The 27,750-nt window shown below is 43.0% G+C and overlaps 1 protein-coding gene across 1 annotated transcript in view; it reads right to left on the bottom strand.

Annotated features, from left to right (window-relative positions):
• The window catches only part of LOC141047161 (uncharacterized), a 130,260-nt gene that overhangs the window by 59,949 nt on the left and 42,561 nt on the right, over positions 1 to 27,750 (bottom strand). Inside the window, 2 exon segments of the mRNA XM_073542118.1 lie at positions 24,361 to 24,446; positions 24,639 to 26,363. Coding sequence (XP_073398219.1) covers positions 24,361 to 24,446; positions 24,639 to 26,363 — 1,811 coding nt within the window.

The raw sequence follows: 27,750 nt of genomic DNA, 5'->3' as shown, positions 1-27,750 counted from the left end.
ACCAATCTTAAACTGGGGACCAATGGTCCTATGTCGATTGGAAAACCGCTGGGCCTTTTCCTGGGAGAGAGATAACTTATCCACCACTTGGTCCCAGATCTGGTGCATTCTCTCCACCACAGTGTCAACACCTGGGCAGGCAGAAGGCTCCACCTGCCCTGAAGAAAATCGAGGATGAAACCCAAAGTTACAAAAAAAAGGTGACATCAAAGTGGCAGAACTAGCACTATTATTTAAAGCAAATTCGGCCAAGGGCAAAAATGAAACCCAATCATCCTGATCAGCGGAAATAAAACATCTCAAATACGACTCCAAGGTCTGGTTTGTTCTCTCTGCCCATTGGTCTGAGGGTGAAAAGCAGAGGAGAAGGACAACTGAATTACCAGCTTGGAACAGAAAGTCCTCCAAAATCTAGACACAAACTGAACTCCTCTGTCAGATGTTCTCAGGAATCCCGTGCAAGCGAACCACCTGTTGCAAAAACAGGGGCACCAACTCAGAGGAAGACGGCAACTTAGGGAGTGGTACAAGATGAACCATCTTAGAGAACCTATCACAAATCACCCAAATAACAGTCATTCTTTGAGAGACCGGCATATCAGAAATGAAATCCATTGAAATATGGGTCCATGGCCTCCTGGGGACCGGCAAAGGCATCAACAACCCACTAGAGCGAGAACAAGATTTAGACCGGGAGCAAGTCCCACAGGACTGCACAAAATTCCTGACATCATGAGACAAGGTGGGCCACCAAAAAGAGCGACTCACCAGATCTCTAGTACCAAAAATACCTGGATGACCAGCCAATGCAGAGCAATGAACTTCAGACATCACTCTGTTCTTCCACTGGTCAGGAACATACAACTTTCCACTGGGACAACGCTCAGGTTTGTCCTCCTGGAACTCTTGCAGAGCAAGTCTCACATCAGGCGAGATGGCAGAAAGAACTACCCCTTCGCCTAAGATGGTAGCAGGCTTGGTCACCACAGGAGAATCAGCAAAGAAGCTCCTAGAGAGGGCGTCTGCCTTGACATTCTTAGTTCCAGGAAGAAAAGAGACCACAAAATCAAAACGTGTAAAAAAACAACGCCCACCTAGCCTGTCTAGGGTTCAAGCGTTTAGCCGACTCTAGGTAAATCAAATTCTTGTGGTCAGTGAGGACCACAACTTGATGTTTAGCTCCCTCCAACCAATGTCTCCACTCCTCAAATGCCCATTTCATGGCCAACAGTTCCCGATTCCCCACATCATAGTTACGTTCAGATGGAGAGAACTTTCGGGAAAAGAAAGCACAGGAATTCATTTTAGATGTCACAGGATCCTTTTGGGACAAAACAGCTCCTGCACCAATCTCAGAAGCATCCACCTCTACCTGAAACGGGAGTGAGACATCAGGTTGCAGCAAAACCGGGGCGGAGGTAAATCTTCGCTTCAGCTCCTGAAAGGAAGCAACAGCCTCCGGAGACCAATTCAACACATCAGCACCCTTCTTAGTCAGATCAGTCAATGGCTTGGCAATACTAGAAAATTTTGCTATAAATTTCCGATAAAAATTAGCAAAACCCAAAAACTTCTGGAGGGCCTTCAAAGAAGTGGACTGAACCCAATCATAAATGGCCTGTACCTTGGCCGGGTCCATTTCAATAGTTGACGGAGACAAAATAAATCCCAAAAATGAAATCCTCTGTACTCCAAAAAGGTATTTCGATCCTTTGACATACAGGGAATTCTCCCTCAAGATCCGGAACACAGTCCGAATATGTTCCACATGAGAATCCCAATCCTTGGAGAAGATCAAAATATCATCCAGATAGATAATCAAAAATTTATCGACAAAGTCTCTGAAAATATCGTTCATGAAGCACTGGAAGACAGAAGGGGCATTAGTGAGCCCAAAAGGCATCACCAGGTACTCAAAATGTCCCTCCGGAGTATTAAACGCCGTCTTCCATTCATCCCCATGCTTAATGCGGATAAGATTATATGCCCCCTGAGGTCAAGCTTGGTAAACCAGCGAGCACCTCTAACTCTAGAGAATAGATCCGAAATCAGGGGTAACGGATACTGATATTTAATAGTAATTTTGTTGAGGGCACGATAATCAATACAAGGCCTTAAAGAACCATCCTTTTTGGCCACAAAAAAATAACGGCACCTAAGGGTGAAGAGGATGGTCTAATATGACCCTTCTCCAACGTCTCCTTAATATAGGATCGCATAGCCTCGTGCTCGGGTACAGATAAATTGAAGAGCCGACCCTTGGGAAATTTACACCCCGGACTCAGTTCAATTGCACAGTCATAACTCCTATGAGGAGGCAAGGATGCAGACTCATTCTCACTAAATACATCATAAAAGTCCGCCAAATAGTCAGGAACATCATGCGACTGAGGAGAGGTGGAAAAAACCGGAGCCTCACTAAAGGCACACCGACAACCCCAACTCACCACAGACACAGATTTCCAATCCAAAACTGGATTATGAATTTGCAACCAGGGAAACCCCAGAACAACGGCATCATGTAGACCATGCAACACCAAACATCTGCAATTTTCTTGATGGTCTGGGGCGACCCGCATGACCACCTGGGTCCAAAACTGAGGTTTATTTTTCGCCAAAGGAGTAGCATCAATCCCCCTCAAAGGGATAGGCGTCTGCAGAGGTGTCATCGGAAATCCACAACGTTTAGCATAATCCAAGTCCATTAGGTTTAGCGCTGCTCCCGAATCCACAAAAGCCTTGGCGGAAAATGTGGACAGGGAGCAGATCAGAGTGATTGCCAGAAGAAACTTAGGTTGAACACCACCAACAGAAAACGTGTGTGCAAAGCATTTCTCTTGTTTAGGACAAACAGAAATAATATGCGAGGCATCTCCACAGAAAAAACACAGCTTATTACGCCTTCTGAACTCCTGACGTTGCGCCCTAGACAAAACTCTATCACATTGCATAGGTTCAGACGTCTGTTCAACCGGTGGCAACACCTCTCGTGCAATCCTGCGTTCATGTAAACGGCGATCAACCTGAATGGCTAATGACATAGAATCGTCCAGACCAGAGGGAACAGGAAATCCCACCATAGTATCTTTTACGGCTTCTGACAAACCCTTCCGAAAGAGAGCAGCCAAGGCATTATCATTCCAGGTAGTAAGGACCGACCACTTTCGGAACTTTTGACAGTACAACTCTGCAGAATCTCGACCCAGGTTCAATGCCAACAGGGTCTTTTCAGCCTGATCAACAGCATTAGGTTCATCATACAACAACCCCAAGGCTTGAAAGAATGCGTTCACATTTGTCAGAATAGGATCATCTGGTTTCAAAGAAAACGCCCAATCCTGGGGATCACCACGCAGCAAAGAGATGACAATTTTAACCTGCTGCACGGAGCTCCCTGATGAGTTAGGCTTCAAGGCAAAAAATAATTTACAATTATTTTTGAAACTCAAAAATTTAGATCGACCCCCAAAAAATACATCAGGTGTAGGGATCTTTGGTTCAACAGCATGCGAACGAGCAAGGTAGGCGGAAATTCCCCGCACTTCCGCAGCGAGCTGCTCCACACGATCAGACAATTGCTTTATCTCCATTGAGAGAAAAAAAAAATTCCCCATACGGCCTCAGAGATATAGAGGAAAGAATATACACACTCTTTTTTTTTTTTTTTTTTAAACACAATTCTTTCCTGCTATTGAGTACCCTAGGATCTGCGGTATGGCGGGTGATTCTGTTATGAATGAGTCACCGTAGGAGGCAAAAACAGAAATGCTAGCTAAGTCCAGAAAACCAGAGAAGTTGGCAGCTATCGGATTGCAGACCCCTGAACCTATCAACACAACTAGCAGTAGCCGTGGGGGGTTCCTACGATGCCCTAGACCCCTCGATCACAGCCGGAGGACTATATAGCCTAAAGACAGAAAGGGAAATCTAAACTGCCCCAGAGCAGACCCCAAAGCAAAATGCAGCCCCCAACAAATAATGACGGTGAAGCAAGAAGAAAGAACACTAACACAGACAGAAAGATAGACTGAGCAAAGACGGGGCCCAAGCTAACTAGATAGGAAAGGACAGGAAGGCTGCTGTCTGCAATCCGTGAAAAACCCTATAAAAATAAGAGCCAACAGACTGACAGTAAAAAAGGCCCTGAAGACGCTAGGCTTCAAAAAGACTATGTCAGTACTCAGGAATATTCTGAAGACAAAGCAACAGGCAAAAGGAGATTCAGCTCACCCCAGCAGGGAATGGCAGAATCCAAAAAGCAAGGCAAACAAAAACAAAACACAAATGCTAAAAGGCAAAGCAGAAAACTTAGCTTTAGAGGAGCAGGAATCAGACTGGTCTCCTAGAAGGGCGTTGGCAGCCTTATATCCAGTCCGTGACTCCACTCAGCCAGTCATCATCATTAGGCTCAGGTGCCTGATAATCATGCTCATTACCTTCCTTTACCAGAATAGGGAGTTCATCAGACCTCAGTGACGAAGGGGAAAATGAACTCACAACACGCGTGTGTACGAGGTGTACGGAGCGGAGCCGTGTGTGTACGAGGTTTATGGAGCGGAGCCACGTGTGTACGAGGTGTATGGAGTGGAGCCACGTATGTACGAGGTGTACCGAGCGGAGCTGCGTGTGTACGAGGTGTACCGAGCGGAGCCGCGTGTGTACGAGGTTTACGGAGCGGAGACGCGTGTGTACGAGGTGTACGGAGCGGAGCCGCGTTTGTACGAGGTGTATGGAGTGGAGCCACGTATCTACGAGGTGTACGGAGCAGAGCTGTGTGTGTACGAGGTGTAAGGTGCTGAGCCGTGCATGTGCAATATGCACGGAGCAGAGTTGTTTGGGTACGGAGTGGAGCCATGTATGTACAGAGTGGAGCCATGTGTCTACGACATGAACTGAGCGGAGCCGTGTGTGTGCGGAGCGGAGCTTTGTTCCACCATGTTTTAGTTCATTTAATAAGCAGTTTTTTTTTATAAAGCAATGATTGGATCCATCTGAATATTCTCCAATATTTCCTCTCTATTATTCCCATCTGTGTATTATCACCTTGTGTGTTTTTCCTTCTTCCTAATATTATTGTGTTCTGCAGCTGCGGGAGACAATGGCGAAAGTAATGCCTATCATGAAGGAGAATCACCTCCAGGCACAGGAGGCACAGGCACGGGTCTATAATTAATCAGCGAGGCTGAGGCAGTTCCAGCCCTGGGACCCCATGCTAGTGCATATCCATTCAGTGAAGAGCAAGTTCCTAGCTAAGTGGTAAGGCCCATATGAGGTGGTGAAAAAACTGGGTGAAATTAATTACAAGGTACACAGCCGGGTCAAAGGAAGCTGCACCAAATATACCATGTGAACTTGCTAAAACCATGACGAGACCGAGATTCACTGGACGCCCCTTGCCTGGGAGCCAGTTCCAAAGCCACAGTGGATGAAGTCACTGTTGCGGAGACTCTAACGCCCGCCCAGAGGCAAAAGCGTCGGGGGCTGTTACAGCAGAACCATGACCTGTTCTCAGGGCTTAGTCATACAGGCATTGTCTCACAGCACCTCATGGAAACATAGGGTCAACATTACCCAAGGTTGAAGCGCACATCATATGCAAGTAGTCCTTCTTGGAATACATCCACATACCAGATAATGAAAGGACAGCGCCTCACAAGGTGGTGAATTTGCATCACATTTATTCCGCCTCCAGTTGCGACGTTTTGATCAAAAGTTCTTTATCAAGCACAATACACATTAACCCCACTTAAATAGTGTAAACACCAACCCTTAATTAACAACCACCAATCATAGACATAAAAATACAATTATATAAATAAACCACAAATGTCATGTTTAAAAATACCCCAACGGACTAGGAGTTAGAAAAGTATCTTCCTGGCACCAGAATCACCCCCTTCAATCGCTCGTCTAAGTATTATACATGAACATATATGTCCGGGAAGGCCACAGTATAGATTTAGCAATAACAAAAACTTGATTCCAGCTCACCCAGTTGCTGTATGGTCATTAATCTGTGGCTCAGACACCGGCCTCGCTCTGGCCTCCCATCAAGGATAATAGAAAAAATTGGAGTCTGTGTCAGGATCCTGACAGCGCCAGCGTACAGCCTCCGCTGAGCAGGGACTCACCCGCACTGTAGGGGGCCTGGGGACAGGTACAGCCTGAAAGTACAGATGCACAGGACCTGAGGATGCTGAAGTTTAGCAAGCAGTCACAGGACCTACGGTCATGTGACTGCAAGGGGGCAGGGCTTAGCGTCCTGCTTTCAGAGATGGCAGGACACTACAGAAAACTCAGAGTCAGGCAAAATGGAGGTCATACACGGTACGGGCAAGCGAGGTACAGGAGGGATATGCAGATGGGAGGTCAGACAAAGCCAAAGGTCATACACAGTACGGGCAAGCGCGGTACAGGAGGCATATTCAGGATGGAGGTCAGACAAAGCCAAGGGTCATCCACAGCACAGGCAAAGCAGGTACAGAGTCAGCAAACCAGAGACGTAAACCGTAACAGAGCAGGGTAAGAATACCAGGCAGATGGACAATGATTGGCGTGACGCACGGACAGAGCAGGGCACAATCAGATAGGAGTATAAGCGACAGGGCACGGCTCTCCCCTGAAGCTATAAAAACCCTCCCCAGATCCACAGAGAGGCTCTCAGAGTTAACTCCTACACCACCTACCCAAAACTCAAAACACACCATGACAGTCCGGCTCTACAGGACTGGATTTTTGTTTCCTTTTTATTTTTCAAAAGAAAATATAGTGCGTCCGAAAGAAAATTTTTATGACCCAGTCGACGCATTTCGACTGCACTAAGCAGTCTTACAAATGACTAGTGGTCAAATAACATGCAGTCATTTACCATATTTTTCAGATTATAAAATGCACCCCAAATTTAGAGGAGAAAAATAGGAAAAACACTTTTTTTTCAAATAAAATGGTGCTTCTTATAATCCATGCGTTTTATTGCTTACCTTGGTCCCAGGGTCGCTGCTGGAGGAGGCAAGAGTGGAGTGTTGCTGCAGGCCGCAGGCTGGGATGAGTGGGTGTTCTGACGTGTGGCATGCCTCTGCGGGCATCCGGTGCCGCTGCTGCGCTATGTCCCGGAGGCAGTGCTGCGCTGTGTCCCGGAGGCAGTGCTGCGCTGTGTCCCGGAGGCGGTGCTGCGCTGTGTCTCGGAGGCAGTGCTGTGCTGTGTCCCAGAGGCGGTGCTGCGCTGTGTCCCAGAGGCGGTGCTGCGCTGTGTCCCAGAGGCGGTGCTGCGCTGTGTCCCCAATGCTGTGGGGGGCTCTGCTGACATTTTGTCAAAGGCCAGAGCCCCAGCAGTTCTTCCATGGTGTCCTGTGCGGTGGATTCTGGGAAAATGGCTGCGGCGCATGCGCAGATGGAGGTCTCGGCACCGAGAGGAGATGAGATCTCAGTGCTGAAATCAAATTTGGGGGAAAAAAAGTGCATCTTATAATCTGAAAAATACGGTACAGGTTCTTTTGCAAAGTATAACACAGATGTTCTTAATGTTCTTAATTCACTTAACAATTAGGTGTTACGTATGGCAAGCGATATAACAAATGCTAGAATAACATTACAAAACTGCAAATTATTAGCGTCCATGAATTTTTGCACAGTGCAAGTGAAAAAATTGTTATACATAAATAAAATCACACACCAAAATTATGAAAACCACATGCAATGGGGAAATGTTGAAATAAGAAAATTTAAATTATATATCAAAATAAAACCCCAAAATGTGTATAATAATGACCTGATATAATTATACCATGTTATGAAGATGAATGGGAATTCTTCCAAGTAGAATATTATTATATAAAAAAAATTGTTAAAAAATTCTTCACTCTTTTTTATATAATTTTGGTGTTTCAATTATTACAATTTTTTTGAAATCCTTATTTCAACACTTTACAGGTGAAAACACAATACAAGAATTTATAAATGAATATGAATGCCTCCCATAAAATAGAGAACATTCATACAAGGCAACATAATCAAGGAACATTTAATACACTAGCCGCAAAAAAAAACCTTGCTAAAATACCTTATGCAGTGAATATATCAAATATATGTGTTATTAAAACATACAAAGCAGACACTATGGTTTTCAGTATTAGGCCGGGGTCACACTAACCGACGCAAAATTCGGTCCATAGTTTACAGGCGTAATACGGATGAATGACCCCTAAACAGTGCTCCATATGTCATCCGTAAGCAAGGTGTGGTCGCATATTTTGCGCATGTAAGCATCCGTATGTAATCCGTATGGTGAGATTTTCTCGCCGGCTTGCAAAATGGGCATATAATGGAGCCCTATGACAGGTTTTATAACACAAAAGAAAGAATATGTGTCTATACACATAGAATACATATATATATCCATGCAAAGAGAAAAGGTCGCACTCATCGAGATGGAAGTTTCACTGATTTATTGACATATCATAAACATGTCAAGTCGGGGGAGTGACATAAGGAGTGCAAGAAAGGCTGACAACGGCCGTTTTGCGCTGCTCGAGCGCTTCAACGGGTCTCGAGCAGCGCGAAACGGCCGTTGTCAGCCTCTCTTGCACTCCTTATGTCACTCCCCCGACTTGACATGTTTATGATATGTCAATAAATCAGTGAAACTTCCATCTCGATGAGTGCGACCTTTTCTCTTTGCATGGATTCCCAGGATTGACTGTTTCCAGGTCTGGCACCCGAGATTCCCAGCTGCTGGGCTTCTGCATGCCGCACATCATTTGAAGTCACACGGTAACAGCGGTGCCGTCCGCTTTTTATCTTGAGTTTTGTGACATATATATATATATACACACACACATATGTAATTGAGACACACATATATATATTTATATTTCACAGAGTTCTTCATAACAGAATAGCCGCTAATTCAATTGCCGGCTTTTGTCAAATCATTCCCCAACCCGACATGAAATGACACAAGGTTTACATACAGTAAACTATTTCATTTCATGTTTTTTTTTTGTATGTCTTTCATTAGTAATTAGATGAGGGTTGATGTGTTAAATTTGGGAGGTGTAGGTGTTAATTTAAGGGGTTAATTCTTTGTAAAAAAATGTGTGGGCTCTCGCGGTAATTTGTCAATGCGGGAGCCCACACATTTTTTGATAACGAATTAACCCCTTAAATTAACACCTACACCTCCCAAATTTTACACATCAACCCTCATCTAATTACTAATGAAAGACATACAAAACAAAACATGAAATGAAATGGTTTACTGTATGTAAACCATGTGTCATTTCATGTCGGGTTGGGGAATGATTTGACAAAAGCCGGCAATTGAATTAGCGGCTATTCTGTTATGAAGAACTCTGTGAAATATAAATATATATATATGTGTCTCAATGACATGTGTATATATATATATATGTGTGTCTCAATTACATGCATATATATATATATATGTGTATGTATTCTATGTGTATATATCTATTCTTTTGTTTCTTTATTAAACCTGTCAGTGTGAGTTTACTGTATAGCGCACTGAATTGCCGGCTTTTCTAAAAGACACCGGGTGCGTATTTCTCGCAAGTCACACGTGTGGTCCGTGTGTAATCCGTATTCTTTGGGCACCCATAGACTTGCATTGGCGTACTACGGGCGTAGTACGCTGACAATCGCAGCATGCTGCGATTGGCACGGACCGTAGAATACGGATGAGAAATATACGGCTGGTGCGAGTGACCCCATAGAGAATCATTTGTCCGTGTGTAATGCGTGCTTTTAGCGCCTCTCACTTGTCTGTATTCCTCTCTAGTGTGACCTCGGCCTAAATGTTAAATTCCCCAAATGCAGTACGGCATACATATAATACTGCTCTCTACACTCTCAGCTGAACATTTATTCACATTGCTCTCAAAAAGCTTCATGACTGCATACTCGACTTCAGACGTGGCTTGCAAAATTTTATCACATCTCATTTACCATGCTGTTCTGGCGGCATTTTAACCCCTTAATGACCGGAGCTTTTCTTGGTTTTGCGTTTTAATTTTCGCTTCCCTTCTTCCCAGAGACATAACTTTTTATTTTTCAGTCAATATGGCCATGTGAGGGCTTATTTTTTGCAGGACGAGTTGTACTTTTGAACGACACCATTGGTTTTACCATGTAGTGTACTCGAAAACGGGAAAAAAATTCCAAGTGCAGTGAAATTGCAAAAAAAGTGCAATCCCACACTTGTTTTTTGTTTAGCTTTTTTAATAGGTTCGCTAAATGCTAACACTGACCTGCCATTATGATTCTCCAGGTCATTACGAGTTCATAGACACCAAACATGTCTAGGTTCTCTTTTATCTAAATGGTGAAAAAAAATTCCAAAATTTGCATTAAAAAATGCACAATTTTCCGGGACCCGTAGCGTCTCCATTTTTCGTGACCTGGGGCCGGGTGAGGGCTTATTTTTTGCGTTCCGGGCTGATGTTTTTAATGATCCCACTTTTGTGCAGATATGATATTTTGATCACCCGTTTTTGCATTTTAATGCAATGTCGTGGTGACCAAAAAATCATAATTCTTGAGTTTTGATTTTTTTCTCACTACGCCGTTTAGCGATCGGGTTAATCCTTTTTTTATTGATAGATCAGGTGATTCTGAATGCGGCGACACCAAATATGTGTATGTTTGATTTTTTTATTGTTTTATTTTGATTGGGGCAAAAGGGGGGTGATTTAAACTTTTATGTTTTTTATTTTTTTTAAATTTTTGAACACTTTTTTTTTTACTTTTGTCATGCTTCAATAGCCTCCATCGGAGGCTAGAAGCATCCGATACTTGATTGGCTCTGCTACATAGAGGTGATGCTCAGATCGCGTATATGTAGCAGAAATACAGCATTGCTATGAGCACCGACCACAGATACGCCACTTTTTTGGATATAGTATTTGTCAGAAAATTGAAAAAATTATTTGACATTAGAAAAGAGGCGGCATCAAGCACATATTCCACTTTTGCGCTACTGAAATTGGAAAAAGTCTCAAGATGAAATTCTAATGCTCGTAATGCTGCATACGGGGTAATAATTGTATACAATGCAACATCTATAACTACCCAAGAAACATTTGGCAGCCATTTGATGCCTTCCAAACTTTTAAGGACATCTGTGGAATCTTTTATAAACCCTGGAACTCTACGTGTAATGGCTGCAATATTTGATCCAACCACTCACCCATTGTTTCGCACAAGGAGCCGCTGCCAGCCACTATGGGGTGCATCGGAGGTGGTGATATCCCCTGGTGCATCTTTGGGACTGCATGCAATATGGGAGTCATAGGATTCACAACCTTCAAATAATCTGCCCCTTTGTAGTAAACCAGCCCACCACTTGGCCCTCATCAATTATTTTATACAATTTTTTGCAATGTTTGGTGTGGGATTGTGGTGATCCTTAACCCCTTACTGACCGCTGATGGGATAGTACGTCAGCGGTCAGTATCATCTATCCCCTTTCATAAACAGCTGACATGTGCCCGCAATAGGCGCTTGCAGAATTGAGATCTGCCCGCACCTTTTAACTAGTTAAATCCCGCTGTCAAACGCTGACAGCAGGCATTGAACTAGTACTTCCGGCGCCCGGTCGGAAATGAGAACATCGCTGTCCCCTGTCACGCGATCGGGGTCAGCGATGCTTTGCCATGACAACCAGAGACCTCTATGGTTGTTGCTGGCAGATTGCTATGAGCGCCACCCTGTGGCTCATAGCAATGCTGTATTTCTGCTACATATAGGCAATCTGAGCATCGCCTATATGTAGCAGAGCCGATCTAGTGTGAAACACTTCTAGCCAATCAAGTGTGGGATGCTTTTACCCTCCCTTGGAGGCTATTGAAGCATGTCAAAAGTTAAAAAAATTGCTTAAAAATTTAAAAAATTAAAAAAAACATAAGTTTAAATCACCCCCCTTTTGCCCCAATCAAAATAAAGCAATAAAAAAACCTACACATATTTGGCATCGCCGTGTTCAGAATCCCCTGATCGATCAATAAAAAAAGATTAACCTGATCGCTAAACGGTGTAGCGAGAAAAAAAACCTCAGAATTACATTGTTTTGGTCGTCGCAAAATTGCAATAAAATGCAATAACGGGCGATCAAAAGAACGCATCTGCACAAAAGGGGTATCATTAAAAACGTCAACTCGGCACGCAAAAATAAGCCTTCAACCAACGCCAGATCATGAAAAATGGAGACGCTATGTGTCTCGGAAAATTGTGCATTTTTATTTTTATTAGCAAAATTTGGAATTTGCCATATGTATTGTGTTTTTTGAGCAATGTATGGATTTCTCTGCATTTACTTTTGTCATTACACCAACATGTTTGTTTTGTAATTTTTTGGCTATTGTATATACTTTATTTTTTGCATGTCATTTAATTTATCCAAAGTTGAGTGCCAAGATTACTTTACTTATTCATTGTGACTCCGACATTCAAAGTTTAGGTGTCAAATACAGCATTTCCCCCCATTGCTCGTCAGATAAGGGACCCACATTCTCCTCCCATTTTGTCTTAACTATCAAACTTAGGTCCAGTAACGGCCTATAAATAAGGGAAATTAGACCTATTTTATCCACTGCTGTAGGAATTGTATCTATTGTGAGAGATCTATAAATCGGTATGGCATTTATTCTAGATAGTGTAGTATACACATGATGTATATGCACATACTGATGAAAGACCCTATACGGAAGGATAAAATCGGCCTTTATTTGTTCAAAGTTCTTGAATAATCCATCCCTCAAGATTTGTGATACCAAACATATACGCCTATCCTCCACTCACTAACAATTTTTGGTTTCTGTAGCTCTGGTAAGTTATAGTTGTGCCATAAAAGAGTATAGTTTGTGTACTTTCTAATCCCCAGAATATTTTTACCCCTATCCCACACCTTATATATTAACTATAGTGTAGGACAGTTTGTCATTTTCTCGAGGAGGCCCCATATCTGGTACAGAGAATGGAAGCTTCCATAAGTAGGTGCCCTGAAATTCCACAATATTTGCCTGTTCCCCATCCATGAAACTACCTTAGCTCCTTTCTATCATGAAGCAGGTCTGCGTATATCTGGAGGGAAGTAAATGGGAGACTTTAGCTGCTCTCTCTTTTTTAGCCTTGGTCCATGTTCCATTAGTATCCCACTTAGGACACATGTGAGTGCTTCCCATTTAAATGGTATGGCAGTATCATCATGCTCATATATCTGAAGGAGTCTATAGTCTCACGAAGGTCTGAGACACAGAGTGAGTTTTTCAGCAGATTATCATTTACGACCCAACACCTGAAGCCTTGGTGGAGTCGGGTATAATCAGATTACAATATACAGGAGCATGATCTGACCAGATAGCAGTTCCTATCTGAGATGTGAGTAGCCATGTAAGCAAGTGATGGCTAAGTAAGAAAAGGTCTATACGGCTATGTGTGTTGTGTATAAGAGAATAATACATATAAAATCCTTTATGACTGGATGTAGCATCCTCCATATATCGACCAGTTGGAGAGACTGGAGCACATTTAGCAAAAGCTTTTGCTTGTGATTTATAGTGGTGACTCCGGCCCAGGGAAGCGTCTAAAGAAGAATCCAAGACACAACTAAAGTCACCTCCAATGATGATTATGCCCTCTGCAAAATATTTTATATTGTTTAAGTATTGATGGCATGTCTTAATTTGGTGACATTTAGGCTAGTTTCACACTTGCTTTTTTTTGCTGCGCGTTTTTCCCGCAAAAAAACGCATTAAAAAAACGCATACAAATGCATACAAACGCTGCGTTTTTTTCAAGCATTTTTATGCGCATGCAGGGAAAAAACGCAGCGTTTTTGTGCGTTTGTATGCGTTTTTTGTGCGTTTGTGTTTTTTTACAGACTTTGGAAAAACCCCAAAAAAAAGAAAAAACAACCATTCAACAACACACAAGACCAATGGGACTTCATTGTGGGTGTGGTATGTTAATATATAGACCCTGTCTACAGTATTCTTCACATTTGCTTGATTCTTCTCGTGACCATGGATCTGCGCTGGAAGAGTTTTCACTTCAACTTGGATTTGGACATCGCGATGGCTCAGGCGTATGCAGTTGCTTGCCATGAACAAAGGAAGAGAGAGAGGCAGCGAAGACGGCGGCGTATGTGGATACATCCGATTGTTGAACTCCGGGAGAGCCGTGGGGCATACCACACCCTCTACAGCGAGCGCCAGTCAAACCCGGAGAAATTTACAGATTATATCCGGATGTCCCACGAAAGTTTCATGGATTTGCTTGCTCGTGTCCAACAATCCATCCGGAGACAGGACACACAGCTCCGTCGTGCGATTCCTCCTGAGGAACGGCTACTGGTGACATTACGGTATGTTTTAAAAACCAAGGGGTGCGGTCTGATGTTTTTTTTTTAAATTTAGTATTCAAAACCTTGGGTAATTAGTTTTCGTGAATGTACTAATATTTTATTTTATAGTTTTTTAAAATAATATACATAAATATTAATTTTACTTCTTTGTCTGTTCACAGATTCCTGGCGACTGGAGAAACCCTATCTTCACTACACTTCCAGTACCGTATTGGAATCTCTACCTTGTCTGGAATTGTTGCTGACACCTGCCGGGCTCTCTGGAATGTTCTTTGTCCAGAATTTATGCCCCTGCCCACCGCTGAAAAGTGGATGGAAATTGCTGACAAATTCTGGACAGTATGCAATTTTCCCAACTGTTTGGGAGCTGTTGATGGTAAACACATACGGATCATCAAACCCCAAAGAACGGGATCTGAGTACTATAATTACAAAAAGTACTTTTCAATAGTACTCATGGCGATTGCGGATGCCGGATGTATGTTTGTAGCAGTGGACAATGGAGCATTTGGCCGTGGTAATGACTCACAGGCTTTTAAAAACTCAGACATGGGCCGGAGGTTGTATGGCAACCAATTTAATTTCCCTATGCCACGGCCTCTTCCTCACACCGAAGCTCCGCCACTGCCCTTTGTAATGGTTGGCGATGAGGCTTTTCAAATGTGCGGAAACTTACTGAAACCCTACTCCAGCCGGGACTTGGACCACACCAAAAAAATATTTAATTACAGGCTGACCAGGGCAAGAAGAACTGTCGAGTGTGCTTTTGGGATTCTTGTCTCCAGATGGCGAATTCTGGGCACGGCCATTAATCTTAAACTTGAAACAGTCGATGAGGTGGTGAAGGCCTGTGTGGTTCTACATAACTTTGTGATGGCTAAAGAGCACCCGACCTTTGAACTGGACGATGATGCTCCTAACCCATTGCCTGAATTCACTCAGCACACTCTCAGGTCATCCGTTGAAGTTGGCCAAATGAGGGACCAATTTGCGGCCTACTTTATTTCTGATGTAGGACGGGTGCACTGGCAAGATGAAATGGTGTAATGTTTTTGTTTGTTTATGGTAATAAAAAACCTTATTTGATACCATTACTGAGTGCACTATATTTTTTAAACTCCAATTAAATAAAAATATATTGGAACGAGCAAAGCTGCAGGCCATGAATCGGGAAACCAATTTTTTTCAAGAGAAAATTGTGCAACTAGTTGAAAAAAAAGTATGTGATTTTCTCAAAACACAACCCTCAAAACCCAACCCCAATGAAAGTCCATGGGGAATACAAGTCAGCATTGAGTGGATGAATGTAATCTGCTCCATTCCAACTTACAAGTTATTACACTAGGCCTTGGAATGACTATACTAGGCCGTGGTATTTCAAATATGAGTATAGTAGGCCTTGGGCCTACTAGTATAGTCATATGTGAAATACCACGGCCTAGTATAGTCATACCAAGGCCTACTCGATTTTTGCCAACTAGGATCTTGTTTCACGAAAAACAAACTGGTGAAACTTGACAAGTTTCAACAGTTTGTTTTTCATGAAACCAGATTCTAGTTGGTAAAACTCGAGTATTACACTAGGCCTTGTAATGACTACACTAGGCCGTGGTATTTCAAATATGAGTATAGTAGGCCTTGGGGCTAGTAGTATAGTAATATGTGAAATACCACGGCCTAGTATAGTCATACCAAGGCCTACTGTAATAACTCGATTTTTAACAACTAGCATCTTGTTTCACAAAAAACAAACTGGTGAAACTAGAAAGAAACTTATTTTTAAGACAAGTTTCAACAGTTTGTTTTTCATGAAACCAGATTCTAGTTGGTAAAACTATAGTTATTACACTAGGCCTTGGAATGACTACACTAGGCCGTGGTATTTCAAATATGAGTATAGTAGGCCTTGGGGCTAGTAGTATAGTAATATGTGAAATACCACGGCCTAGTATAGTAATACCAAGGCCTACTCGATTTTTACCAACTAGGATCTTGTTTCACGAAAAACAAACTGGTGAAACTTGACAAGTTTCAACAGTTTGTTTTTCATGAAACCAGATTCTAGTTGGTAAAACTAGAGTTATTACACTAGGCCTTGTAATGACTACACTAGGCCGTGGTATTTCAAATATGAGTATAGTAGGCCTTGGGGCTAGTAGTATAGTAATATGTGAAATACCACGGCCTAGTATAGTCATACCAAGGCCTACTGTAATAACTCGATTTTTAACAACTAGCATCTTGTTTCACAAAAAACAAACTGGTGAAACTAGAAAGAAACTTATTTTTAAGACAAGTTTCAACAGTTTGTTTTTCATGAAACCAGATCCAAGTTGGTAAAACTCGAGTTATTACACTAGGCCTTGGTATTACTATACTAGTCCGTGTTATTTCACATATGACTATACTAGGCCTTGGGTTGGTTTTTAACATGTATTTACCCATCAGTGTGTGTGAGCGGCGCAAACAACATTAATGAAACTTTGTAATGGTGAACCACAAATGTAAATTTATTTTTAATCACAAAAATAAACCAAAAAATTATTTTTTCCGGCGTTTGGGGGCAGATGGTTTCAATTTGGGGGTGTGCAGGGAATATGCAACACTTGCAGTTGAAGACGGTGTTTGAGGGGAAGGGGCAACAAAACTTGTGGGGGAAGGTAGTCCAGTTAAGGGAATTAAACTAGGAACACTTGGAGGAGAGGAAATCTGTTCAGGTACATTAGTTGTAATGGCATGTCGCCGTAGGCTTGTGTGCCTGGACCGACTTTGGCCCAATGCCCGCCTTGATATATTTCTCCTTGAACTAGGGGCAAATATTGAATGTAGGTCCCCCGTCTGCTGGTGTGGCTGCTGCTGCTGCTGAGGTGGCTGCTGCTGAGGTGGCGGCTGCTGCTGAGGTGGCTGCTGCTGCTGCTGAGGTGGTTGGTGCTGCTGCTGAGGTGGCTGCTGCTGCTGCTGAGGTGGCTGCTGCTGCTGCTGAGGTGGCTGCTGCTGAGGTGGCTGCTGCTGCTGAGGTGGCTGCTGCTGCTGCTCTTCGTTGGCAGTGCTCGTCCTTGCAGGAGGACTGGTGGCGGCAGTGATGGTCCAGGTTTGCAGAGTGGTGGTGGCAGGGCTACTACATGTTGTTGTAGCGGCAGGGCTGTTCCATGTTTGCCTAGTGGTGGCTGAGCTCCACGCATGCATGGGAGTGGCGGTGGTGCTCCAGACAGGAGCAGCGCTTGCCATGGTGGTGTCGGTGAAGTGACCAGCTGCACTCAGACTTGTGGTGGTGTAACGGTGGGTGTCCTGGCTTTGAATAGAGGTGTCCGTGCAGTGGTATGCAGCACAAGTCGGTAGTGAGGTGAAGCGAGTCAATGGTGGCACAGGTGGAAATGACACCACTGACTGCTGACCGTACCGATTATGCTGCATAGCCTGCAAGAAAGCATTGTTGCAGGCCTGCAGCACATTCAGCTGTTGCTCAGGACTAAGGTGTTCCGCCATGCCCTTTTCAATCTTACTAAAAAAATGGTGTGCTGGTCTGTTGAGGTCGGCCTCCAGACGGTCAAGGCGCTGTTCTACAGAATTGAAGCGGTGTTCAAAGTGGTTAAAACCACGTTCCATGAGTGCAAAACCGCTTTCAACTCTGTCGGACAGTGACTTGAGGCTGGAATTAAAGGCCTCGCTCAAATGCATAAACTCGGGCAAGACATTCCGGTCCAAGGCCCTCTGCCGCTGGCGGGTAGTGCCCGCATAACCAGTGGCAGAGACCTGGGACAGGGGAACACCTGATGGCCCAGCTTCCTGGTCACCAGCTGTGTGTGTGGTTGACCTGCAAGGTGCTTCCTGGCTGTCGGATGGCTGGGACGGGTCAGAGGACGTCCGAGGAAGGACCGCTCCAGGGCCAGGTTGCAGGGTGCTGCTCCAGGTGCTGTGGAAGAAAGGAAAATCATTACTACCATGCCTTTACAAGAAGCATCAGCTGTGGATTAGAAAAACACAGATTAATAAAAATAAAAACCCAAAATTTATAATACTTACGATCTCGTGGCAAGGACCGGTCTTAGGAACTGCAACGCGTGATAGTGACGGTATCTAGTTCTGGTCCTTGACGCAGATCCACTGCGAACCTGGCCCTCAGCACGAACATCACTGTTGAAGCGGTCCTTGATCGAACGCCAACGTGTTCGGACTTTGTCCACTGTTGTTAAAAAAAAAACAGTGCCGTCAAGGACAACAGTCAATGCGGCACAATATAGCAATACAATACTCAAAGCAGTCACTGTAGACCCCGATGACACTGTTGGGTTTCATGCTAGAATACACCTAGCACGAAACCCAACAGTGCCGTCAAGGACAACAGTCACTGCGGCACAATGTAGCAATACAATACTCAAAGCAGTCACTGTAGACCCCGATGACACTGTTGGGTTTCCTGCTAGAATACACCTAGCACAAAACCCAACAGTGCCGTCAAGGACAACAGTCACTGCGGCACAATGTAGCAATACAATACTCAAAGCAGTCACTGTAGACCCCGATGACACTGTTGGGTTTCCTGCTAGAATACACCTAGCACGAAACCCAACAGTGCCGTCAAGGACAACAGTCACTGCGGCACAATGTAGCAATACAATACTCAAAGCAGTCACTGTAGACCCCGATGACACTGTTGGGTTTCCTGCTAGAATATGCCTAGCACGAAACCCAACAGTGCCGTCAAGGACAACAGTCACTGCGGCACAATACAGAGCAGGGAAATACTCACTAAACGCCTTTTTGGAGGATGCTGTGGCGCTGTCCCAGCCATCCATCAACGCTGCGGCCACCTCATTCCATAGCCGCTGGGTCACCACAATGTCCTTGTGCAGCCGGTCACGGCTGTCCCACAACGGCGAACGCTCCTGGACCAGGCTGATGAGCTGCTTATTATCCAGGTAGACGTCTTCATCCCGTTGTGGAACCTAGACAAAACACATTCATTAGAATAATCAAATTTAAATTGAATAAAAAGTTACAAAAAAAGAAACATAAAAAAGAGTAAAAATAGAAGATAAAAAATAAAGAACATTACAAATCATTTGATACATACATTCCGTATCACCACCGGGACTTGGCTTCGCTGCTCCTGCTCTTCGCCCTCACTAGTCCCGTCCGCAGAAGATGATGATGACGATGTCTTAAAAAAGTTGAAAAAAACGTAAGAGATTTGGAGAAGCTGCAGATATACTTACCAGATGCACGAAAATAATCACCTCACGGTCTGCTTGCGCCAATTCCTGCCGCGATGGGGAATACTCGGATTCTGAAGACATACTGCATGTAAAAATAATAAAAATCATTAGTACATACATAATTTAAAAGGACAGGCATATAATGTAATATACTCACATTCTTCGCTGATAGAAGATGGGTTCCTTGTTGACTGTCTGCTCTCCAATCTGTCAGTGTAGTAGTGGCAGAGTTTTGGCAGGCACCTCCTTTATATAGACTTTTTTTTTTTGACTTTAGAGGATTATAACTAGTACAACAAGTGGACACCACCAAAAAAACGCAGCGCTAAAAAAACGCTTACATGCGCATGCCAGTGCGCACGTATGCGCATCCATAGGCTATAATGGCCATTTTTAGTGCAAAACGTGCGCATACGTGCGCATGCGCTTTTTTGCAGGGCCAAAAAATGCAACATGCTGCGTCTGGAAAATACAAACGCACACCCCAAAAAAACGCAGCGCATGAAAATCGCATACGTGCGCATGCCAGCGCGCAGGTATGCGCACCCATGTTAAATATAGGGGAAAAAACGCATGCGCACGTAAGCGTTTTTTTCCCGCGCAAAAAAACGCAAATGTGAAACCAGCCTTAGGGAGATAGAAGTTTGCCAAAGACATCATTTATTTTGGAGTAGATAGAAATCTTATGAAACACATACCTCCCCTCCGTGTCAGACAGTGTTTCTAAAATAGTGTGCGGCAGTGATTTGTGTCGGCCTATACTCAGCACCTTAGACTTTGAAACAGCATTTGTGCTGTGGTGCCAAGATGAATAATATCTGTTAGTAACTGAGATATATGATCGCCCCTAAAGTGGGTCTCCTGAAGAAAGAGAAAATGTACGTGTAGTTTATGCATCTGATCAAACACTTCAGCTCTTTTCTCTGGAACATGAAGTCCTCTGACATTCAAAGAGCAAGTTTGCAGTTGTGCCATATTATATGGAAAAAAGGAGAGGGGGAAAGGAAAAAGGATAGAAAGATTAAGAGCAAGGTGGAAGCACAGATGTTAGATAGTAACATCTACCTCTCAGCATCTAAGATGTATAGATTATGGATATATCGAACACAAGGAAACAGCGAAACAAGCAGAGCCCAATGTAAGTCTGTTACTGGTGGTTTTCTTTACAGGCGTAAGTCAAACTTTCAGTCCTAGGGATCCTATTAGGGAGAATCATGAAATATATAGCGAGTAAAGTAATACAGCCGGATATTACAGTAATATAATGTGAGCTCAACGTATATGCCATTCTAAGATCTTATATGAACTGAGACATTCCATACAGTGGGAGAGAGGAACATAAAACTCTATTAAACTATATGTAATTATATTCTTAAAGAAACAACCAAACATCTGCAAACTGTCTCTCTCACCAGTAAAGACAAGTTTCATTTCAGGAGCTCATATGATCGGCAGGTTCCTTTCCCATCTGACTTCATCACCATCAATTTCCTGATCCATTGAAAGTCTTATGCAACATGCTGGAATTCTTTGTGGCAATGGAGGAGCAGGTGGCCAGTCAGATATATGGATTCTGGGAATGTCCAGGGCATCACAGAATGTCCTCATGTCACTTGGATCTTTGAAAATATACAGCTGGAATGTGTAGCCCCAGGAGTACATCAGGCCATTTTCCCGGAGGGTATTAAGTAGTGGTTTCAATACCTTTCTTTTAGAAAGTGTCATTCAGAAAGGATCTGTGAGCAATTGTATGCATTTTACAATGAAATCAAAAAGCCCTAACTCTCTTGTTTTCCTCATAATGGTTTCGTTTACATTGAAAAATGTGTGACAGAAAATGTCTATTGGACTTTCAGAATCTGAGCCATGATTGTCTAGTGTGTGGTGCATCCTATCGATCTCCAGCTCCTTATCAATAGGATCACCAAGGATATTATTGAATAACGTGACCAGTGTTTGCATAATCATTTGTGTATTGATGCTTTCAGGTATACCCCTTATCAAGATATCATTGTGATTTTCTTTGTCAACAACCATGTAATGCTAAGTAAGATATGATTTTGTGCAACATTCCAGAAACTCCCATTGTTACACTACTGATGAGAAATCTTGCCTGTCACTCGCTGCACATGTGATGCTCCTCGCCCCTCCTTAGCAGCTGTGTCTCCCCTGCCTGCTGGTAATAGGACACCAGCCATTTCCTGTGCAGCTAAGGAATGTTGATTAGCTAAGGGAAAGAATGTCTTTGTTTGAAGCCATGAGGCTGGATACAGGTATGGGGAATATTAAAAGAAGCTCTAGCGTGCACCTCGCTCGCGGCAGTTATAAAAATCACATCTCTGTGTAGGGCACGAAACCAACGTTCTGACCCATAATTTTCACAGTTCTATCATCCCCAGAAACTGAGATATGGATTACTTCTGAACGGTGTGTCATAACTACTGCATGTTTGATTTTGAATTATTGTATTCAACAAACTACAAAGAATGCTACCATGTGCGTGTCTATACGAGGTACCTTCGGCGAGATATCATTATTATAAGTTTTGTAGCTAAATTGTAACTTCAAGAGTAGGGGGGGCTGACCCTCTCCAGACTGCCCCTCCCGTGATGTCACACAGCAGAGGCTATAAGGCATTCCCTTGAAAAAACAGTCAGTCGAGCTGCAGAGTCCGTGCTGTCAAGAACCCCAGATGAGTGGAGGCGTGTGGCTGCCTGCCCCTCCCCCGGCCACATGGTTAGCCTAAAATCCAACTAAGCAACTGTAAATTTGATTTCAGCTTTCAATCCCATTTATTTTATATTTGCAATGTACATATTTAATGTCTCAACTTTGTAACAACTTTTACCTGTGTAATCACTGCCCTCCTTTTGGGAATAAATCATAACATTTATTAGTCTGACTCCATGCTCTAAGAAACGAACTTATGCGCCTTTAAGATAATTACGCTACCTATTGGGTTGGCTTTGAACCCCTCTATTAAGTCTATAACTTAAGCAGAGGAGTAAGGAGCTGGTGGCAGCATGGTGTGTTTTGGTTGGATGGGCTAGCTGGCACTGACAGAAGGGTTTTATAAGCTGTTTTGGTGGCTGCGGCCAAATCATTGATAATTCCCTCACTGCAGCGGTCTAATCGCCCGTGCACAACAAGCAGCCCGTCCGGCGACTAATTATCCTAGGTGTAGCCAAATGACGAGAGGGGAACAGCATCCACTCCAGGTGAAGTAATAAATATCTTTTATTCCGACAAAGGTAGATACAACGTTTCGACCATAAGGTCTTTATCAAGCAGAGGGATACAATGAGCGTCATGTTGCCTCCATCCTTAAAATTTCTAAGACAGCAGTCTATTGCAAGGTCAAGCAGCAGACATTTGGGACAACAAAGATACAGACCGGAAGAGGTCAAAAATGACTCTCCACTGATCGGGATGACAGTCATCTTATTCGAATGTCACTCGGCAACTGCAGGATGACATCAAGTGACCTACAAAACGAATGGCAAATGGCAGCTCGGGTGAAGTGCATGACAAGAACAGATTGTAACAGGCTCCTAGAGGCAGGGCTCAAGTCATGCAAAGGTAGAAAAAAGCCTATCATCAATGAGAAGCAAAGGAGAGCCAGGCTGAAGTTTGCCAAAGACCATAAGGATTGGACCATAGAGGACTGGAGTAAGGTAATCTTTTCTGATGAGTCTAATTTTCAGCTTTGCCCACCATCTGGTTGTCTAATGGTTAGACGGAGACCTGGAGAGGCATACAAGCCACAGTGTCTTGCACCCACTGTGAAATTTGGTGGAGGATCGGTGATGATCTGGGGATGCATCAGCAAGGCTGGAATTGGGCAGGTTAATATTTGCAAAGGACATATGAATCAAGCCACATGCAAGGTTATCCTGGAAAAACAGTTGATTTCTTCTGCTCAGGCAATGTTCCCCAACACTGAGGACTGGTTTTTCCAGTGGGACAATGCGCCATGCCACACAGCTAGGTCAATGTGTGGATGAAGGACCACCACATCAAATCCCTGTCAAGGCCAGCCCAATCTCCAGACCTGAAACCCATTGAAAACCTCTGGAATGTAATCAAGGGGAAGATGGATAGTCACAAGACATCAAACAAAGAAATGCTTACATTTTTATACCAGGAGTGGCATTAGGTCACCCAAAAGCAGCGTGAATGACTGTTGAAAAGCATGCCAAGACGCATGAAAGCTGTGATTAAAAATCATCATTATTCCACAAAATTTAGATTTCTGAACTCTTCCTGAGTTAAAACATTAGTATTGTTGTTTCTAAATGATTATGGACTTATTTGCTTAGCATTATTTGAAGTCTGCAAGCACTGCATTTTTTTGTTAATTTGACCATTTCTCATTTTATGAAAATAAATACAAAATTTAGTGCTTGGAAATTCGAAGACATATTGTCAATAGTTTATATTATAAAAGAGCAATTTACATTTTACTCAAAAATATACTTATAAAGAGAAAAATCAGACAAACTGAAAATTTTGCAGTGGTCTCTTAATTTTTGCCAGAGCTGTATATTGTTCCATGTCTTGTTTAGTAGGGATAGATGCAATATGAAATACAAATCAATTATGGCATTCCCCATATCAGAATCCCCTGTGCCTTGGGAGGAGGGGAGGAAAAGTTGTTTGTGACGCAAACATTGCTCAGTATGTAGGCATCTGTGAGAACACAAGGAGATTTGTGGATCTGTTTTCTTGTGAGATCAACATTAAGAAAGGAGAAATTGCAGGACTTACAGGCCTGAGCTGTCTTCCTTTATGTGGGTTGAGTGCTTCTTTTTCCAAGCTGAGGCAATAATGGCACTGAAGTGCGAAGATGAGCCCTTCGAAAAGAAATGCGGGAAAGCGAATCGCAAAACCAATTGATAAGCGCTGGCATGGAAGGAGAGTATGAATGTTTTTATTTTAAAGAGACCAAACATGAGAAAAGAGAAGGTACAAATTTTGGTTAAAACAACAATCTGAAGACGAAAAAGGTTTCTCCCGTGTGAATTCTCTGAAGTTTATTAAGAGTTAATTTCCATGTAAAACATTTCCCGCATTAAGAGCATGAAAAAAGCTTCTCCCCGTGTGACTGCTCTGATGGCTAAGAAGAGATGATTTATTCTCAAAACATTTTCCACATTCTAAGCATGAAAAAGGCTTCTCCCCTGTGCAAGTTCTATGGTGGCTATCAAGATGTCCTTTCTTGTTAAAACATTTCCCACACTGTGAACAGGAAAAAGAACCCACACAGCGGAGAAACCTATGGTGGCTATCAAAACCCGCTTTACTGTGAAAACATTTAGAACATTCTGAACAGGAAACTGACTTATCCCCTGCGTGAGTTCTCTGATGTTTGATAAGACCTGATTTATCTGTAAAACATTTCCCACATTCTGAACATGAAAATGGCTTCTCCCCTGTGTGAGTTCTCTGGTGTGTGACAAGATTTGATTTATGGTTAAAACATTTTCCACATTCTGAACATGAAAATGGCTTCTCCCCTGTGTGAGTTTTCTGATGTGTGTTAAGACTTGATTTCTGGTTAAAACATTTTCCACATTCTGAACATGAAAATGGCTTCTCACCTGTGTGAATTCTCTGATGTTTGATAACACTTGATTTATTGTTAAAACATTTACCACATTCTGAACAGGAAAAAGGCTTCTCCTCTGCTGTGTGGGTTCTGTGGTGGCTATCAAGACCCTCTTTACTGTGAAAACATTTCCCACATTCTGAACAGGAAAATGGCTTCTCCCCTGTATGAGTTCTCTGATGTTTGATAAGACCTGATTTATCTGTAAAACATTTTCCACATTCTGAACATGAAAATGGCTTCTCCCCTGTGTGAGTTTTCTGATGTGTGGCAAGATTTGATTTCTGGTTAAAACATTTTCCACATTCTGGACATGAAAATGGCTTCTCACTTGTGTGACTTCTCTGGTGTGAAACAAGATTTGATTTATCGTTAAAACATTTCCCACATTCTGAACAGTAAAAAGGCTTCTCCGCTGTGTGGGTTCTGTGGTGTCTATCAAGACCTGCTTTACTGTGAAAACATTTCCCACATTCAGAACAGGAAAATGGCTTCTCCCCTGTGTGAGTTCTCTGATGTTTGATGAGACCTGATTTATCAGTAAAGCATTTTCCACATTCTAAACAAGAAAAAGGCTTCTCTCCTGTGTGAGTTTTATGGTGGCTATCAAGATTTGCTTTCTTGTTAAAACATTTCCCACATTCTGAACAGGAAAATGGCTTCTCCCCTGTGTGGGTTTTATGATGTGTGATAAGACTTGATTTCTGGCTAAAACATTTTCCACATTCTGAACACGAAAATGGCTTCTCCCCTGTGTGAGTTCTCTGGTGTGTGATAAGATTTGATTTATGGTTAAAACATTTCCCACACTTGGAACAAGAAAATCTATTCTCTGCTGTGTGATTTTTTTGATATTTAAGAAAAGACTTTTCGAGGGGAAAATTATTTACATGTTCTGAACATGAAAATGGCTTCTTTGCTTTATCAGTTTGTTTTTTAATGCTTATTTTGTGACTTAGATTTTCCTCAGGGATCGGTAATGACTCAGAAGACAGGACCTGTTTCAAAGGATCAGATGGTAGATCTTTGCTGCGAATGGATGATGTTATTGGTAGATCTGGAGTAATGGCATTTACTTCAGTTGTATCCTGTGTAATCTCAAGATCATCTGATTTAAAAACTGAAGATGTCAGGTGTCTCTCTGATCTCCTGGTACAGTCATCTGCCAAGAATAAAACTAATTATTATTTTTGAATAAAATCCTTGACATTTATATTTTTTAACATTTCTACTCAAACTATCTGTAAAAATGCAAGTTATGCTTAAAAAGTTTAATTATTCACCAAGACAATGACATTTCACAGTCTGATAGAAAACCTCATAGCATGAACCAGTAGAGCGTGGTGTTCGGCTGTTTGTTCATTCTGCCTCCCAAATGTAGGTGAAAATAACAATAAAAACTTCTACTCATGTCACAAAAACAAGCCCCACTCGGGTACATCATCTGACAGAGGAAAAACAGTGGTTTCCTCATTATTAGTGACTCAAAGCCTCTTGTAAAGCAGCATGATTTCCATAAACCAATTCAGCAATATCCGCTCTCCCAAAGTCACATCTTTCCCTGACTTCTGAGCCTTGCAGTATGCCCAAACCACATTCAACATCCATGTATTTGGCCTTACTATATTGAGAAGAACCCACTTAACTTATGGTGTGTCTCCGGGAACACAATCTGGACACTATGTGATGGGTAATAAAATGGCAAATGTGCAATTTTCACTCTCCAACATCCACCAAGTGCTAATTTCCAGAAAGTGTCTGTGAAGTCAAAATAGTCACTACTCCTATAGATTAATTCCCTGAGGGTTATAATTTCCAAAATTGAGCCACTTTATTGGGTTTTCTACTGCTCTGGTTTTCTATTTTGTCATATTAGGACTTCTGTAAATGGTGTGTCACATTTTTTCTGGGATCTGCTCCTGCAACATCTGTTTCTGCCACCAGGCGCCGCCTTATTCATTCTGCAGGTGATGCTGGTGATGCAGGAGACATAGCAACCAGAAACTCTGGATGGCACAGTCTCTGTCCTTCCAATAAGATTTTGTTGTCTGGGACCTGTAGTACCATCCAGTCTAGCAGTATGGGATTGTGTGGTGTCCAACTGAAGTAATCTGCTTCCTATTCTCTTCATACAGGTATATAGCTCATTCAACTACTGCATAGATCCTGCATGTCTCCAGTCATTTCTATGCCATGTCAGCAAGCATAGCTAATGGTATATAGCTAATGGTATATAGTTTCTTCATCTTACTCTGCTTGTCTCTTAATGCTGTAAGGTCATGTAAGGCTAGTTTCACACTAGCGTTTATGAGCGCAGCGACAGCCTGCGCACGGTCGCCATTAAGCCCCGCCCCCTGCCACGCCTCCACCGGTAGCTCCGCCCACTGGCGCATGACGCTGCATGCGCCCTGCGTCCCCTATCTTTATCACTGGGGGCGCAGGCCGTGCGCAGTATGCGTTTGGCGGCGCATGCCCCTTTTTGACGGTGCGCCGACGCAACCAAACTGCAGCAGGTTGCGTTTGGCGCAGGTCGGCGCACCAGTGATAAA

Source organism: Dendrobates tinctorius, unplaced genomic scaffold (genome assembly GCF_039654945.1).
Source record: "Dendrobates tinctorius isolate UK_male_01 unplaced genomic scaffold, ASM3965494v1 ptg000126l, whole genome shotgun sequence".
Taxonomy (NCBI): domain Eukaryota; kingdom Metazoa; phylum Chordata; class Amphibia; order Anura; family Dendrobatidae; genus Dendrobates; species Dendrobates tinctorius.
The sequence above is the reverse complement of the archived record's forward strand: the minus strand, read 5'-3'. Positions and strand labels throughout refer to the sequence as shown.